This window comes from Lactuca serriola, chromosome 3, assembly GCF_051521515.1.
Source record: "Lactuca serriola cultivar US96UC23 chromosome 3, Lser_US96UC23_V15, whole genome shotgun sequence".
Taxonomy (NCBI): domain Eukaryota; kingdom Viridiplantae; phylum Streptophyta; class Magnoliopsida; order Asterales; family Asteraceae; genus Lactuca; species Lactuca serriola.
This window is the reverse complement of record NC_136410.1, coordinates 99032226-99049496: the sequence shown is the minus strand read 5'-3', so window position 1 is coordinate 99049496 and position 17271 is coordinate 99032226. Positions and strand designations below refer to the sequence as shown.

The 17271-nt window shown below is 30.5% G+C and overlaps 2 protein-coding genes across 2 annotated transcripts; one reads left to right on the top strand and one right to left on the bottom strand.

Moving 5' to 3' along the window:
* Positions 1 to 4920: 4920 nt before the first annotated feature.
* Positions 4921 to 6675, bottom strand: LOC145092932 (uncharacterized). The gene is made up of 5 exons (XM_079030928.1): positions 6488 to 6675; positions 5708 to 5810; positions 5516 to 5615; positions 5338 to 5424; positions 4921 to 5245 (listed from the first exon to the last, which is right to left on the bottom strand). The coding sequence occupies exons 1-5, from the start codon at positions 6672 to 6674 to the stop codon at positions 5108 to 5110; spliced, it is 615 nt and encodes a 204-aa protein (XP_078887054.1). The 5' UTR covers position 6675; the 3' UTR covers positions 4921 to 5107.
* Positions 6676 to 12290: 5615 nt separating this feature from the next.
* Positions 12291 to 16472, top strand: LOC145092931 (MLO-like protein 9). Its single transcript, XM_079030927.1, has 15 exons — positions 12291 to 12552; positions 12747 to 12804; positions 12902 to 13119; positions 13220 to 13336; positions 13422 to 13482; positions 13601 to 13689; positions 14293 to 14367; positions 14445 to 14533; positions 14626 to 14675; positions 14764 to 14804; positions 14884 to 15057; positions 15276 to 15311; positions 15391 to 15458; positions 15534 to 15594; positions 15808 to 16472. The coding sequence occupies exons 1-15, from the start codon at positions 12424 to 12426 to the stop codon at positions 16192 to 16194; spliced, it is 1653 nt and encodes a 550-aa protein (XP_078887053.1). The 5' UTR covers positions 12291 to 12423; the 3' UTR covers positions 16195 to 16472.
* Positions 16473 to 17271: the final 799 nt, after the last annotated feature.

The following is a 17271-nucleotide window of genomic DNA, read 5'->3' as shown; positions in this document are numbered from 1 at the left end:
ATTATTATCTTGCAATACCTAATCAAAATGGTATTTATTGAACAATCTATATAAATTCATTAGTAAATTATTTAAAAAGACCAACGTAATTAAGCAGTCGAGATCGCGATAGACATAAGCATCAACAACTCAAACACCTTATCAATGATTATCTCACGTAAGATGTCGTGAGAAAAACCTAAAGAAATCATTCATAAGTACTGAATGAGTACAAAAACAAAAATAACTTATTTTGAAACAAAAAAATATTAAAGACTAAATATATACATAATGAAAAATATATTATCTTATTAAGTTATTTTCCCGGCTAACCTCGAGTAACCGGTCATAAGGATTAAATGTATATAGTTTAACAAGTTGAAGGGGTAAATATGAACGAAAAAAACTCAATGACCAAATGTTTACAAATCAAAAAATATATTACATTTTAAAATTATTATCTCATTATGAAACAACCAAAGACAAAAGATGACGCATTCCATGATTAAAACTTGAGAGATGATTGAAAATTATTGGTGACAAGGTCTTCCGGCCGAACACATCTACTCATACGATCATACACCCATGAAAAATGGATGGTCGTTTCATCGGAAAGAGATTTTCACTCTCTATGACATTTTAAAATGTATTGTTTTGTTTTTTTTGGAATGATATGTGGAACACGATAAATATCTCAATAAGACCCAAATTCCATATTCTCTTCTTCCATAAATTTAATGATAAATAAAATAAATTTAATGATATGTGTTATTAAGGAAAAATAATATAATTATGAATCAACAAGCAGAAAGATACTTAAGGAAAAATAATATAATTATGAGAATAGTTACAGTTTATATATAAATATTGTTATAAAATATAGCGACCATTTATCTACAATTTCAAAGCGAATTTGATCACATCATTAAATCAACCATAACAAGCAATTTTATTTTGTTTGATTATAGACTTAAAAAAGAATTTGCCAATAACATATTTACATTCTTGATTTTAATCAAGTGCGCTGTTTACTTTTTATTTATTTTATTTATCTAATTTTAGTCTCATTGCATAAATGAAACACTAATAATTCATAAGATGATTAAGAGCACCATTTACATCAAGTTGTCTTTTCCTTCGTTCCTGTTTTTCTAAGTTCTAAGCATATGTATTTATTACAACAAAATGATGTTATTTGGTAATTCTCATAAATTAATCATTCTACTATATGAGTGAATTATTTGATTTGAACAATTATATATATAAGACCAAAAGTCTGGCTTGATGTATTTAAATAACAACCCTTTATCTATTTTTTGTTTTTTCTTCGGCCTAACTTTTCTACCAATTCTTTTACTGTTAAAATTGATGAATATTATTAAACTAAGTGTGAGACCCGTATACTACACGGGTCTATAAAAAAATTTAGACAAAACTGTAAATTTGGTCCCTGTGGTATTCAAAAAAATTTGGATAGGGTCCAAAAAATTTTCGAATTGCATTGAAGGTCCAAATTCAAGAATTTTTTTTATTTTGGTCCAAAAAAACCTAAAAAGACGGTTATGCCCTTTTATTTTCTTTTATTTTCTTTTTTATAATTATTTTAATATCATTTTGATTTAAAAAAAAAACAAAAAACAAAAACAATTTGCTACCAACCACCGCACCATACTCTCTCTCTCTCTCTCTCTCTCTCTCTCTTTCTCTCTCACTCTTTTCTTCTTCTTCTTCTTCATCTATCATCTACAAATCACCATACTCTCTCTCTTTCTCTCTCTCGCACTCTTTTCTTCTTCTTCTTCTTCTTCTTCTTCTTCATCTATCATTTACAAATCGAGGAAAAAACCCAGATTTTCTTTCCTAAGACATCCAATTCAGCAAATAGATGAAGATGTATAGAAATAGGAATACAAAATTAAGGAGTTGGAACTAAAATAAGGGAAAAATGTAAGTGATTTAGATGCATCAATTGTGTCTTCAAAGATGAGGCTGATGGAGAAGCGACTACAATTTCATCCCACCCTTATTTGATCTTCATTCTTGCAATTAAAGGTGTTTTTTTTTCTTGACGATCTTACCCCTCTTTGTGGAAATCAAAAACCCAGAAGATGAGATGATGTAACCTGAAAACCCATAAGAATATTTAAACCAATGTCGGAGAAGATGAAGCGGTGGCTGAGCGATGTCATCAAATGTCTTGACTCCTAGAACCAACACCTCTATTAGCGGGTTTTGTTTGTGAGAGATTTGATTTTTAGGATGTATATGTGAGAGGTTTCAGTTGCAGGTAAAGGTGAGGAGGAAGAAGAAGATAGGAGGGGGTGGTGATGAATCTGCATCAATGATATATGTGAGGGTGTGTGTTTATTGTGGAGAGAGAGAGAGAGAGGTGGGTGGGGATAATCCTTTTCTTTCCTTTTTTTTTAAGTTAAAATGATATTAAATTAATTATAAAAATACAAAAAAGAAAATAAAAGGGCATAACCGCCATTTCAAGTTTTTTTTGGACTAAAATCAAAGGAAGTTTTTGATTTTGGACCTTCCATGCAAGTCGGAAACGTTTTGAATCCTATCCAAAGTTTTTATGAAACCACAAGGACCAATTTTGCAGTTTTGTCAAAAATTTAATATAAAATTATAAACATTACATAGTTTTTAAACTAATAATTTTACATAAATACACAGAATATAATAAATAAAGTAATAAATGTCGTAGCACATTTACTATGAAATTTAATAGATTGATCTACTTTACATATATAAATCTCATTAAAATGTGGATTTTAAATTTAAAATATTGAAAATTTTAAGAAAATAACAAGTGGAAAAAAAATTGAAAAACTCTTAGAAATGACATGTGTCAAATTAAATAAGAACATAACATTTGATAAAAATGAATATCATTTATTAGGTTAGAAGTTGTTGCTATACATTTTCTAAATATACATTTTCCAAATCTACTTTTATGTCTATTATACATTTTCTAAATATACATTTTCCAAATATACACTTCAATTTCAACATGTTTTCTAAATCTACTTGACAAAATTGCAAAAATGGTCCCTGTGGTATGCAAAATTTTGGGGTTTTAGTCCAAACCCCAAGTTTTTTGGATTCATGGTCCTTTTGGAGTGGTTTGTATGTAAAAATAGTCCCTCCGAAAATTGAAATGACTATAATACCCTTGGGGTATTTATTTTTCATTTTTCCTTCATTTTTTTTATAAATTTAATATTTATTTTAACAATTAAAAAAATAATAGAGGACCCACCTCTCTCTCTCTCTCTCTCTCTCTCTCTCTCTCTCTCTCTCTCTCTCTCTCTCTCTCTCTCTCTCTCTCTCTCTCTCTCTCTCTCTCTCTCTCTCTCTCTCCACATACCCTACCGGCAAAATCAATTTGGAGATCTGGTCACCGGAAAAATCAATTTCATGACCTTGATCTCCTTTCTCCTCTGCCACTTGAGCTCAATCGTATTCATTAGTTTGTAAATTCTCCAATGTCTCACTTTGTTAATTCAAACACAAATACAAATCTATCATTCATTATTGTTTCAATATAAAACATAAACAACATGGATGGTGAAACCTGATATACATGTTTCTTGTAGATACAGAGACAACCAGAAAATGAAAAATCCCCCTTTTTTCTCCTTTCTCCCTTACTGGTTTCAATTTATCCATGAGTAATAACCAGGAAATGAAAAAGCCTTAGACATCTTCATATCATCGTCACCAAATCGTGCTCATCCCTTTTGTTTATGATCAACACACACTGAATGTGTGTGTGTGTGTCGCTGCTTCTCGGTCGAACAAAACCACATACATACTTGTTGTTCAAAGTCGATCTACAGGTGAAAAGAAGGAGGGCAGAGTCGATATAGCACCTTGCTGCCGGTAAGATACCCATTTCGTCGGACATTATCTGATACCATTTCAATTGTTCGGAAAACCTACCATATCGGCTCCAGCGTCTTCAAATCAAAGTGAGTGTCCCAATTCAAGGTTCGTTGTTGTGTTTCATCATTCCTAATTTGGGGATCGTTCTAGGTCTTGATCTAGATCACTCTATGCTTTTCTAATTGAAGCTTATTTAAGCTTTTTAACCTAACACAAAACAAAGAAAATGACGAAGGAAGAAGGGATATCAAATTGAAGTGTGTATTGGGTGGGTTATGTGTATTGTTTAAGTTAAAACTCGTGGCTTCCCTGATTTGATCTCCATTCCTGCAATTAAAGGGGTTTTTAGGTTGCTGATCTTACCCCTCTTGGTGCAATTAAAGGGGTTTTTTTAGTTCCTGGAAGAATATTTAACCAAGGACGCAAAAGATGAAGTGGGCGACTTAAGATGAAACAGTTTATGAGCCTCAACAGTAGAAACAACATATGAATCTGTAAACGTGTGTTGAATCGGAAATCGGGCAGGGAAGGTCGTGAGCACAAATGGTGGTCGTGTTTCTTTTGCTGGTGATGAGAGAGAGAGAAAGAGAGAGAATGGGTCCTCTATTATTTTTTAATTGCTAAAATAAGTATTAAATTTATAAAAAAAATAAGGAAATAAATTCCCCAAGGGTATTATAGTCATTTCAGTTTAAATTTATAAAAAAAATAAGGAAATAAATTCCCCAAGGGTATTATAGTCATTTCAGTCTTTAGAGAGACTATTTTCACATACAAACCACTCCAAAAAGACTATGAATCCAAAAAACTTAAGGTTTGGACTAAAACCCCAAATTTTGGCATACAACAGGGACCATTTTTGCAATTTTGTCAATCTACTTTTATGTAATTATACATTTTCCATCCATCTATATAAGCCACTTTTTACCAAAAGGTTACTTTATTAGCTAACTTATGTAACAAAAACTAGCTTTTCTGGCTTTCATTTAAAATTTAGTTTTTCAGTTACTCTGTCAAAAATAGCCTAACACAACAATCTTCATATTTTCAAATAAAAATCAATTTAGCTTCGGATTACAATCCGATTTAATATTGTCAAATTATTAACACCGGATGTAACATTTTCAACCAAAAGATGTACCACTACCACAAAAAAAAATCACAAACAATCAATGAACACAAGTATGATAGATTTGCGACAATATAGTCAACATAGTTTTGAAAATCATTATCAGTAAGAAGAAGCTTCAACTCCATCAGTGGTGACTGATGACCCGTTTGGCGGGTCATCAGCACGCAATTGAGCAGACACATCGTCTATTGCAGAATTCAGCTGAGCAATCTTATCAGTTAATATTTTGCGTGTTTTCTGTTTCCAAAAATAAATAAATTAAATTAAAAGGTAAGTTTCAAATTCTACGCATTATATATTAAAAAAATTATATATTTATATATCATCACCTCCAAAGCTTTCTCTTCATCGTATATGAATTTTGGCAGCTTCCTCATTAGATCTTTTCTGTCTGCCCCTGCAAGTGCCTTGCTTATCTACATGATAAAAATATAAAATTTCCAAATTATAAAAAAAAATAATGTACTTTTCAAAGTGGTTTTTTTATAAAAGTAGCTTCAAGCATACCTGAGGTGCATATATAGCTCCTAATGCTCCAACAACAATTCCTCCTAATACAAAACCACCAACAAATAAGCTGGCTCCACCTAGTCTATCATCATTTGCTCTTCAAATGCATATCAAAAAATTAAAATCAACACCCAAATAAAGTGGGTTTTAACTTTTATGTATATCTTTTATAAAAGATTAGCAACATACCCAGCTCTCACAGTAAGTGATTTCCTGTGTTTTGTTAGTTTAGTTGCTCCACTGTGGCCAATAAACAGGTTACTGGAGCCTTGATCAACTTGCATCAATAGACCTATCATCATTTTAAAGGAATGTAGTTTTGATTGAAGAAAAAGTATATTGAAAAAAGATAGAAATTGAAGTTTTCAAGGCAGAATTTCAAGCAATTGTACATAGAGACAGAGTACATTGACATTCTAAAGAATCTAAGTATCTAAAACCAAACCATAACTTCAACAACAAGAACTAAGATCCATAAAACCTAATTCACATATGGAATCGCGAATATTTTGTCTAATTATAACTCAAAGTTCGTATATGTGTGACTGAATCAAGATCAAACTACGAATTGAACAGAATAGAATACAATTATGATATATTTTAGGGAGTTTTAACTCCCTGGGTTGAAACTAAAACTAGGAGGAATTCATTTAAGAACTTTGAGGATATCGACCTGCGATTTCCAATTCCGAACCTTTAATTCCTTTTCCGTCAATATGAGTTCGAAATTTAAGCAGCATAATCAGCTAACTTTTCATGATTTTGCAAACAATACAATGTATTACAAGTTTGAGGGGGCGATTCGTGTAGCAGAAATGTGAAACAAGTAATAATTTAGATATAAACAACAAATCGAACGCTGTATTATACGTTTATGCAGCAGAATTGAACTCGTTATAGTTATGATCAGATTTCTCAACGATAAACTAAAATTATGAAAAGGAAAGCTCAATTATGCAATCGGCATACCAGATAAGAACTGATTCCGGTGGGTTGGGAGTGAAACGAAAGAATTAGCGAGAGTAGTCATCCTTCTGAGTTCTGACAATAATTCCAGTGTACTGTGAGAGATAGAAGAACTTACGGTTCGATTTGAATCCACTTGTTTTCCCCTTTCGTTGATGTTTTCAACTACCATCAGAATTTGGGCCCTCATAATTACTTAAAATGAAAGAGATATATTTTGATACTCTAGCCCAATTAAATGGTCCAATGGGCTTCAAGACTAAAAAAACAGGAAGAACTTAATTTATTTTAATTTTACTAATAACACTTCTAATCTCCATTCTTAATAAAAACTTGTGCTAGATGTCATGTGTCCATCTTTTAGACCTATCTTCTGTCACGTGTCCATCTCTCTAGCTATTCTCTCTACTTTCTCCCGCCCAATTCATCATTCAATATTAAATCTGTAATCAAATCCGTATCCCTATAATTCAGCTGATGAATTTGGTGCAATTTCGGTTTTCATCATCTTTGTTCCTATACATCATCGATTAATTTTTAAATACATGATTCCATATCAGTTTATCTTTTAGACTTTCCTTCCTTTTGATGCTGTCAATCCTTAAATATCGCCAATCCCTTATCTTTCTTCGTTATTTCCTTTTTTTTCAACCCTAATCTTCTTTTTCCTCTCAATTAATGGCCGCAATTGCAAGGAAACCTGGGTGTCGCCGCTGCTCTAAATGCTTTCCATTATATATTTTCGTTGATTTGTTGTTGATCTGTCTGATACACATAAATGGTGTTGTCACAACTTTCTAAGAAGGATGATTGGAGTGACATTCTGAATCAAATTAGGTAGATTAGGTTTTATAAGTAATCTGAGATTCAACTGATTACTGATCTGGTTATTTCAAGGTTTGTATTTTTTCAAGTTCGTATTAATCTTCTTGATAGCAACTATTTCTTCTTTGACTTTTAATTCAAAATTTGAAGATTTGGATTTAATGTTTAGATTGAAAAAAACTGAATGGTAGTATGAATAAGGGAAAAAACCAATGATATGTTGTTAAGAGGGATAAGTTTGATTATGCACACTAAGTGCTCGATGAAATGCTTGAACAATATCTTATTTTTAATTCCTTTTAACTGCAATTTGATAGGAAAAAATTAATTCAATCCTTTATTTTGCATAATTTCTTGAATGGTTTTTACTCCAAATGTAATATATATATATATATATATATATATATATATATATATATATATATATATATATATATATTTAATATTGTTGCAATTCTGCCCTACTTTACTTAAGTATATGGCTTCAATGGCAACATGTTTTCCTCATCTGAATTTATTAGTGTAAATGTTGGAGCAACCAAACAACCAATTCACTTCGGCATTCGAAAATTTGGTAAAGACTTGCTTATTTGATTTTATAATATGATGAGTTGTGAGTTGTAAGTTGTGTGTTATGATTGTCGTAAAACAATTATTATATTTTATATTTTACTATGACTACTGGTATTAATTTAAGTTCAAAAATGGTATTTTAGACGTGGAAAAAACATAGATGTTGTAGGCCACTGGCACGTCATGAGAGTCATAATAAATGTTTGTTGCAATCATTATGAGTATCAATCAATTATTTACGGCAAATGCTAATATCAAATTCCAAAACTTTATTGGTATGCATCTACTATTATGTTATCATATTAATAAGAGCATACTGATATGGCATGTCTGATGCTGGTGATATTTTTTTTGGCAAGGTTGAAAAAAACATACAGTAAATCTGTTTTTTTAACATACTTTTTTTGTGGAGTGTCCTTAAAAGATAATGTCGACATGGTCAATGTTGTGTAGGTTATTGATGATTGTGCCCTTAAATTGACTCAAACTTCAAAGTTTTATGAATAAAAGTTGGTGATAAAAAAAGTATCGATTTCACCGGAGCCACCTCTCCTCATAGTATATTTTCCATCTAGGTTTATTGTTAGGAGTTATATTGAGTCTTTTGAAGGAATTTTACCTACTAACATATTTAATTCAACAATTTGTTGTTGGAAATTTTTTTAATTAAAGTTTCTATCAATCTTTCCACCATCCGTTGTTTGTCTAATGACGAGGGACTGATATTCGTCAAATTAACATTCTTTGTTAAGGTAAAACCTGTTTCTTGCATTCAAATTTTTTTATTTTTTTATTTGTATAATTTTACCTGTATGCCAATGACTTTCTTCATTTTAGTATGCTTGATTTTTCATGCCTTTATTTATATTATAATACATTAAATTTTTAGAAGTGTATGCATATCAGAGAGAAAACATTATATATGTTGGTTTAATTCCGTAGTCTAATTGTTTTATGGTAATTTGGAAGTCCTTTTAGATGTTAGGAAAATGAATGTGTGTTAATTTTGCTTTTTGGTGGGGTTTTTATGTCAAACATGCAACATGTTATAACCTCCTCTCATAACCTCATATATGGATAATAAATGACAAACAATGTTTTTCTTAAACGCCCTTGATTTTGTGATTTCTTTGGTAAATTTTATAATAAAGTATTCATGGTCATCTGTTACAACAAGTATAAATGGACACACATGAGAAGAACTAACACAAAGCAAAACAATTTCTATTACTTTGATTTTTTATAATGTGTTGATTATGTTGTTGATTCAGTTTCCTCATTTGGAAACAATTTGTGACATCACCTCAAAAACTACACTCTTTTTTAACATTGTGGATGAAATGGGTAAAATGGTCAGTTACTTCTTCCATTAAGAAAAGAGCAAAATGGTAATTTGCTTCTTTTATTAAGAAATGGGTAAAATATGCATTTACTTCTTTTATCAAGAAAATGGTATATTGTCATTTGCTTCTTTAATTAAGCTAAGGGTAAAATGGTCCTCATAGTAAATCGTTGCTATATAACAGGTAAATTCTGAATTATTTTGTCACTTCTCGCCTATAGCACATGGAGTAAATTTGTAAAATTTAATGTTTTTATGTTAGAAAGTTTGAAGTAAGGTAAAAGCTTCACCATATTATTTAATGTTAATGTATGTAGTTTGTTGGTTTAAAAAAGAAGTACATGAGTAGGCCCATATATAAATTAAGCTTCATCTTATGATATAGTGATTTATACTTATTTAATTAATTAGATTTATATTTATTTAATTAATTATTTGCTTTTTGATTCTAATGGATTTCATAAATAGATATCTTCTGCATCATTTATATGAGGTTGCGTGTAAAAAACATATTCTTGACATTGAAAAGGAAATAATACTTTATAATATGATTCTCTTTAGATTACATGACTACTAATTCTTTTTAACTTTGATATGGGGTTATGGAGCTATTTCATTTAAATCAAATACTTTGACTTTTATTTTCTTATATTATTTGGTCATCTATTTAGATATTTTTATATCATTATGAAACAAAAAAGTTTTAATTTTTGGTTTGTGTGTGATATTGTATTAAACGAAAACAATAATTTTTATTTTCATTTTAAACATAAGGAAGAATGTTGCTATATCTTATGTTTAAAAGAGAAAACAATTATATTTAAAAATTATATAATTTTTTTTATCATCATTCGTCAATAATTATTTTAAAATTTTAATTAAAATTATTTTTGTCTTTCTCACCCGTGCTGTCCACAAGTTATAACATAGTTAAATATATAAAGATAATAAGTATTTACTTATTGGTTTATCTTAAGAGTTTATCTTTATTTTTTATAGTATTATATTTTTAAATTTTTTTACGATATTATTTTTAAAAATCTACTTGCCCATAACATTGTATTAGTTGGGGGCTCTAATGCAATAAAAAAAATATGGGGCCCTTTGACATTTACTATAGTTAACGTTATAAACGTTCCTCTTTTATCTAGGTTTATGACTGCTAATAATAAACTAAAAAGTTTATAAATGTCGGAGTTAATTTTTTTTTTATGTATATGTTTTTATAAATCATCAAGATAACTAAAAATGAACAAACATAATACCAGAAGTGATGGATTAATAGAAATATTTGCTGCTTGATAGCTTTGACTTACTGATTGCTTCCTTGAGTTTGTTCCAACCCAAATTTGGAAATTCCAAACGTAAAATCCACATAGAAGTATTCAAGAGTTGACAATTGAAAATTTGTATTATGTAATCAATCAATAACTAAAAATAATTAACGATAATCGGCTAACCCTAATAGATAATGAAAAATCATAAAAGAAGTGAATCACATACTTCAACAATTGAGAATTGAGATGGAAGAATATAAGATAAATGTGGTGTTTAAGTTTTCAAGATCGTATTGATGTGACACATGCATTTCATCTTCGAGAATCAAGATCATTCACCGTGATGTGGCATATCAAACAATCAATAATGGACTTAACTGGGATTTGAGATATATTAATTATTAACGATAAATCTTCAAATAAATCTCCATCAACCTAAACTTATTCTTACCTAGTTTATAGGATCTTGTTCATATCTTGTAATCTTGTATTTATTGCAAATAGTGAATTACATATCTCTCTATATTATGGGAGACTGATTTAATTAAATCATTGTATTAATATTGGTTTAAATTTGGAAAATATATAACCCTTTAGAATTGGGGGTCCTAAGCCATACTTTAGCGAAATATAAACCCCTGCATTGTACCCTTAACTGAGAGTAAGTATATTTATAGTATACAAGAAAATACTTATCACAAATCAAAGTTACATATGTATGCAAAGCCATATGGGCTTCATCACTCTTGCTATGCATGCTAGTTTTTGATAAAGAGCTCATTTTTTGCAATAAACAAGCATATGTTAATTTATAGGCGATTTTATTGAACAGGTTTAAAGCATTTAAGCAAAATGACTGAGACTAATTTATGGAATAAACAATTATAAAGAGACGTTTGTTATACAAAACTTGTTAAAAATATAGTATATTAGACAAACAGAATTGAAAAAACAATGAAATAAAAACGTGTGATGAAATCACTATCCTTAAGGAATATTAATGCCCACTAGATCGTTGATGAGATCAATTCTATGTTTCTCTCATGGCCTCCTCGAATTTTAAGAGTTTTAGGCAATAATCCTACAAACTCTTCTCATGTACATGGCTTAGAACATTTCAATGATAATATCTAAATAGAAAAACCGATCAAGTAAAATTAAAGGCAAAGATCATGCATTTATAATACCAAATTTCCAATAGTTGCAACCATTCATGAATAGTTTCAATAGTCCATAAATAACTTAAAAGCTACAAGTTCATTTTTCCCTTCTACGTGATACTAAAAGAAAGCTCCCATTTTTCCAACACAAAATAATAAATACTACTTGCTCTAACAAAATTCTCTCAAAATACATGTCATATAAGTTATAACATTGTTTTAGTGACTACTTATCAATTTAACCAGTTTCACTCATCATAAATCATAATAGGTCAAAGGAAGTCAAAACATGCGAGGGGGGTAAAAGGGTTGTTTTTGGAGTTCCAGTAAACCTCAGGGATGATTTAGATAATTTCTCACATAGTCGACACTAAAATAGTCAGAACGGGGTTGACTTTGACTATCTCAAATTCGTTCGATACCGCCATTATCATCATCAACGAAGCAATCAAACAATGAGACGGCAAGCTAAAATACTCAGAACGATCGACTTTTAAATAATTCCAAAAAAATATACAAGTCGTCGTGGGCCCACCACTGACTTTGTTCCAATCGCCATTACTGCTCCATCACAACTTCATCACTACCATTAAACTAATACTAATTGCATTCTTCTTATTCTTGCGTGGAGGATCAAATCAGGCTCAAAAACCCTTCAATTCATCATCTGTTTCTAGTTTCTACATACATTTCTTCAAATAAGCCAAATCAATGTCTCAGAACCCTTGATTTTGTTCCTTGAGTTCTCTATTTCAGTCTGAAATGGCAGGGGGTGCAACCGAGGGTACACGGCAACTTGATCAAACACCCACATGGGCTGTTTCTGGTGTTTGTGCAATCATCATCATCGTCTCCATTGCTTTAGAGAAGCTTCTTCACAAACTTGGAAAGGTATTTCACTATTTCTCTTATTTTTCTTTCATGTACATTGGTTTTTCCATTTTTTTTGTCGTAAACTTCGTCAGATTTTAGATGCAGATAAGTTGTTCGATGAATGTTCATACATAAACTCTGTTGATCGATTTCAATCAGATAATATGATTAATTGATAATTGATTATCTCTAACATCATGAAAGTTTCACAGTTTTTCACAGATAAGCATAAGAAATCAATGTTTGAAGCTTTGGAGAAGGTGAAAGCTGGTGAACATCTAAAACATTTCTCATTTCCTTACACCATTTTGTATAAAAAACCTGAATCTATATTCCATAACCTTTCTTTTATCATGGCAATGTGTAGAACTGATGGTTCTAGGGTTTATCTCGCTACTGTTGACATTTAGTCAAAGTTACATCGTGAAAATATGCATCCCTGATAGCCTCGCTGATACAATGTTACCATGTGCTGTGAAAGAGAAAACTCAGAAAGATGAGAAATCAGAAGGAATCCATAGATTGCTTCTTTCGCTTCAACATGGTAGATTTCTAGCTGAATCTTCTCCTTCTACTTGCAATAAGGTAATTTTGATCTTTAGCGTATTTACATAATTGCCATTTTTGAAAAAAAAAATTATATTTTTTTAAGAGTTAAAAAAGTTTAATCTTTTAACTTTTATAGGGTAAAGTACCGGTTATAACTGTTGATGGATTGCATCAATTGCATATACTCATATTCTTTCTCGCTGTCATCCACGTGGCATATAGTGCTATTACTATGACTCTTGGAAGACTAAAAGTACGTTAACTTAACTAGCAACTAACATTTAACATTTTAAATATTTATTGTTCCAAAATATTTTTACTTATATTTAGATATGTAGATACGTGGGTGGAAGCATTGGGAGGAGGAGACTTCAACCCATAATTACGAGTTTTCTAATGGTATAATCACTTTTATGACTTCATGAAATTAAATGGAAAAAAAAGTAAATAAAGAAATATTATCCCAAGAATTTGAAAATTTTACGCTAATCTTGAATCTTGATTGATAAATATACAGATCATTCACGATTCAGACTAACACATGAGACATCTTTTGTGAAAGCGCACACGAGTTTTTGGACTAGAGTTCCTTTCTTTTTTTACATTGTAAGTGTTAAAAGACCATGTTGAATTGTTTTCCCATTAAGCGTTGTTTTAGAGAAAAAATGTTTAAAAAATATTTGAAAAATGACGGTATTTATGGAAATAGAAAAAAAAAGATTTGGGCAAAATTGTAAAACTTTGGAATTTAGTGGAAGGTTATTTATTATTATTATTTTTTCTAATTACGAAATGCACTATTTTTTTGTGAAATTGGTCCCTAATGCAAGTATTTATTTAGATTTTTCTTCATATTTATACCATCATTCGCTAACAACATAACGTTCATTCTAGTACTATGAAAGTATGAAGGTCATTTTCTATGAAAATGGTTTTTGAAGATCACTACAATAAAAAAAAGCTTCAAAAAAATAATTTTTTTTGATAAAAAAATCATGATTTTCATAAAAATTTGAATTAATTCGAATTTCACAGTACATGATTCTTTTTTTAAATTTTATTATTATTATTATTATTATTTATTTTGTGACAAACCATTAGTCATTTTATAAAACGAAAAACATATTGTATAGCTTATTAGATGAAGTTTTGTCCCCTTTAATTCCATTAATTAAGTAAAAAATAATATCTAAAGTTGTTTTTTTACAGGGATGTTTCTTTCGACAATTTTTCAGATCAGTTAGTAAGTCTGACTATTTGACTGTGCGGAATGGATTCATAAATGTAGGTTTTTTTAATTTATCTTTTTACCTTTTTCACTATTTATTTTATTTATTTAGTTTTTTCTATTATTTATGTAGGTTCATTTAGCTCGCGGGAGTAAATTTAACTTCCAAAAGTACGTTAAAAGGTCATTAGAGGATGATTTTCAAGTGGTTGTAGGAATAAGGTACAAAATATTAATTTATCTCATTACATTCATTATCATTCAAGATATTCATTTGCTTTTTAACTTATTTTATATATATATTTTTTCCACAGTCCTGTACTTTGGGCATCGTTTGTTATTTTCTTGCTTCTCAATGTTAATCGTAAGCCTATTAAAACCTTATACTTTTGAGTGTCAAAAAGAAAAGTCTTTTAACTATCATGACATTTTTACCCTTTCGATATTTTCAGGCTGGCAAGCTATGTTTTGGGCATCCTTGCTTCCATTGGTTGTAAGTGTATTTTATTTATTTATTTTTTCTTTTGAGGATAAATTAGGAAACAAAAAGTATTATGACACGATTTCCACAGGTTATTTTAGCAGTTGGAACAAAACTTCAAGCCATTTTAACGAAAATGGCCCTTGAAATCACCGAAAGACATGCTGTTGTTCAAGGGATTCCACTCGTGCAAGCTTCCGATAAATATTTTTGGTTCTCAAAACCACATTTGATTCTTCATCTCATACACTTTGCTCTGTTTCAAGTAAGCATTCTACTTGAATTTTGTCACATTGAATTTATTTAACTTGATATTGTACAATTTAACAAAAATGTAAATAAAGGAATCTTACATATCTGAATCAGTACCATCGATTTATTTGAATGATTGTAAAGGACGAATAAGTAATTTTAAATAGGAAACTTTCCAAAAGTGGAAATATTATTATTAACTCTTTTTTATTTTTTTTCTTGTGCTCACAGAATGCGTTCCAGATAACGTACTTTTTTTGGATATGGGTAACGTACACGAACTTCCCCTTCTAGAAGTTTACATAAATTGTTGGTGACAATATGTTTCTTTTTTCTACTTTTGCAGTATGAATATAAGATCAGTTCTTGCTTCCATGCTAATATCAAACTCGTTATTTTGAAACTTGTTATAGGGTAAGAATGTAATTTCCAATTAAAATGTTCCACGTTCAACTCGGGCTTGAATTAATTTCACTTCGGTTCTTGTAGGGTTGGGGTCCTCATATTGTGTAGCTACATAACACTTCCGCTCTATGCCCTTGTATCCCAGGTATAATTTCTTAGATGACGAGGACATTCACGTCTTTTCCACAAACAAAAGCTGCAAGCGACCTAGCAAGTCCCTATCCAACATTTTTTTGCAGGACAAAAATTGCAGTTTTTGTCTCATTTGCATAAATAACAGTCTCGATCAGAATCAAACACAGTACAATCTGTTGAGTCAGATTTTGATTTACTTGAACATGATTTTTATGATTTTTAGATGGGGTCAAACATGAAGAAATCTATCTTTGACGAACAAACATCCAAAGCCCTCATGAACTGGCGGATGGCGGCGGTGAAGAAAAAGCGTGGCGGTGGAAGTACAGGCGGCAATTCGCCTATTCGGACACTTGAAACCCCTTTTAGTCCTGGCCCCACCACGCCTCCTTCCATGATGTCACAATCCACCGGAGCCACCCTCCACCACCCCAAGACCACCACCACCACCGCCTTCTCCCCACCGTCTCCTGAATCATCCGCCACACACTTGATAAATGTACGAGTCGATCATCAAAACGGCGACATGATTAAATCCAATATTCCTCAAAGAGATTACACCAAGAACGAAGAGGATTTTTCATTTGATAAACCTAGTACTAAATACTAACTTAATTGACCCGTTACTGCCTGTTGGATAGATCCATATCCTGATCCACATCACAACCCGGTATCATCAAAGTTGCCTATGAAAAATCCGGCATGTATTTGGAGGCTAACATATAGTTCTTTTTTCATATAATCGATTTTTATCTAAAATAAAATCATTTCGATGAGTTACTTCGTGTGTAGGTGCGTGTTTTTGTGACATGGCGTTATATAAGTAAATTACATGTCAAAATCAAATATTTATGTTTATTAGTACTTATTGCCTAATTTTGTTCACAACGTGTCCTTTATCTGAACATCGTCTAGATTTTTCTGGTGAATTTTACATCATATTAAATTCTATTTTTGTAAGGGTGACGAAGTATCAATTTCAAGTCTTTAATTAATGAACAAGATATTAAAACGTTAAGACTCGACTAGACAGAGTAATTAATATTAATATTGTTATTTTGATTTCTCTATATTTAATTAGTGACATCGTATAGATTTTTTTGGTGAATTTTACATCATATTAAATTCTTTTTTTGTAAGAGTGGCGAAGTATCGATTTCAAGTCTTTAATTCATGATAAAGAGATTCAAACGTTAAGATTCGACTTCACAGAGTAATTACTATTGTTATTATATTTATGAGAAATCTATTTAAAAATTAACCTGGATTTTATTTGATACGTCGAACAATCGGAGTTAGATAACGGTTGGTAAGATATTTTCCGTCAGTTACTTTAATAATATCAACCTTTTCATGTTAGGTGAAACAACCAAAGCCAGTGATAAGAAAATGGAAAAATATCAACTTTAAAGGGAAGAAAACGTGAATTATATTTTTGGTCCTTTCACTTATACCCAACATACTATTTTGGGTATTTTGGCAAATTCTAACGTAAATTCAAATTTTGTTCATATACATGAAATGATTTGGCAATTTAACAAGATGTACATAGGTATCTGTATTTAAAAGTTATTAGTTGTATGTTTCATCATACTTAAGCTTGAACAAATCCATGCATTGTTTACGACTTGTGACCAACCTACTTTTCTGTTCATTAACAAATTGGCAACCTACTATATGGAGGCTT

Coding starts and splice junctions, on each gene's coding strand:
- LOC145092932 (XM_079030928.1), bottom strand. CDS start 6,674: ATGAGGGCCCAAATTCTGATGGTAGTTGAAAACATCAACGAAAGGGGA. Junction 5,616..5,707: donor TCACTTACTGTGAGAGCTGG/GTATGTTGCTAA, acceptor ATGCATTTGAAG/AGCAAATGATGATAGACTAG. Junction 5,246..5,337: donor ATGAAGAGAAAGCTTTGGAG/GTGATGATATAT, acceptor TTTTGGAAACAG/AAAACACGCAAAATATTAAC.
- LOC145092931 (XM_079030927.1), top strand. CDS start 12,424: ATGGCAGGGGGTGCAACCGAGGGTACACGGCAACTTGATCAAACACCC. Junction 12,805..12,901: donor TTTGGAGAAGGTGAAAGCTG/GTGAACATCTAA, acceptor GGCAATGTGTAG/AACTGATGGTTCTAGGGTTT. Junction 15,058..15,275: donor TACACTTTGCTCTGTTTCAA/GTAAGCATTCTA, acceptor TTGTGCTCACAG/AATGCGTTCCAGATAACGTA.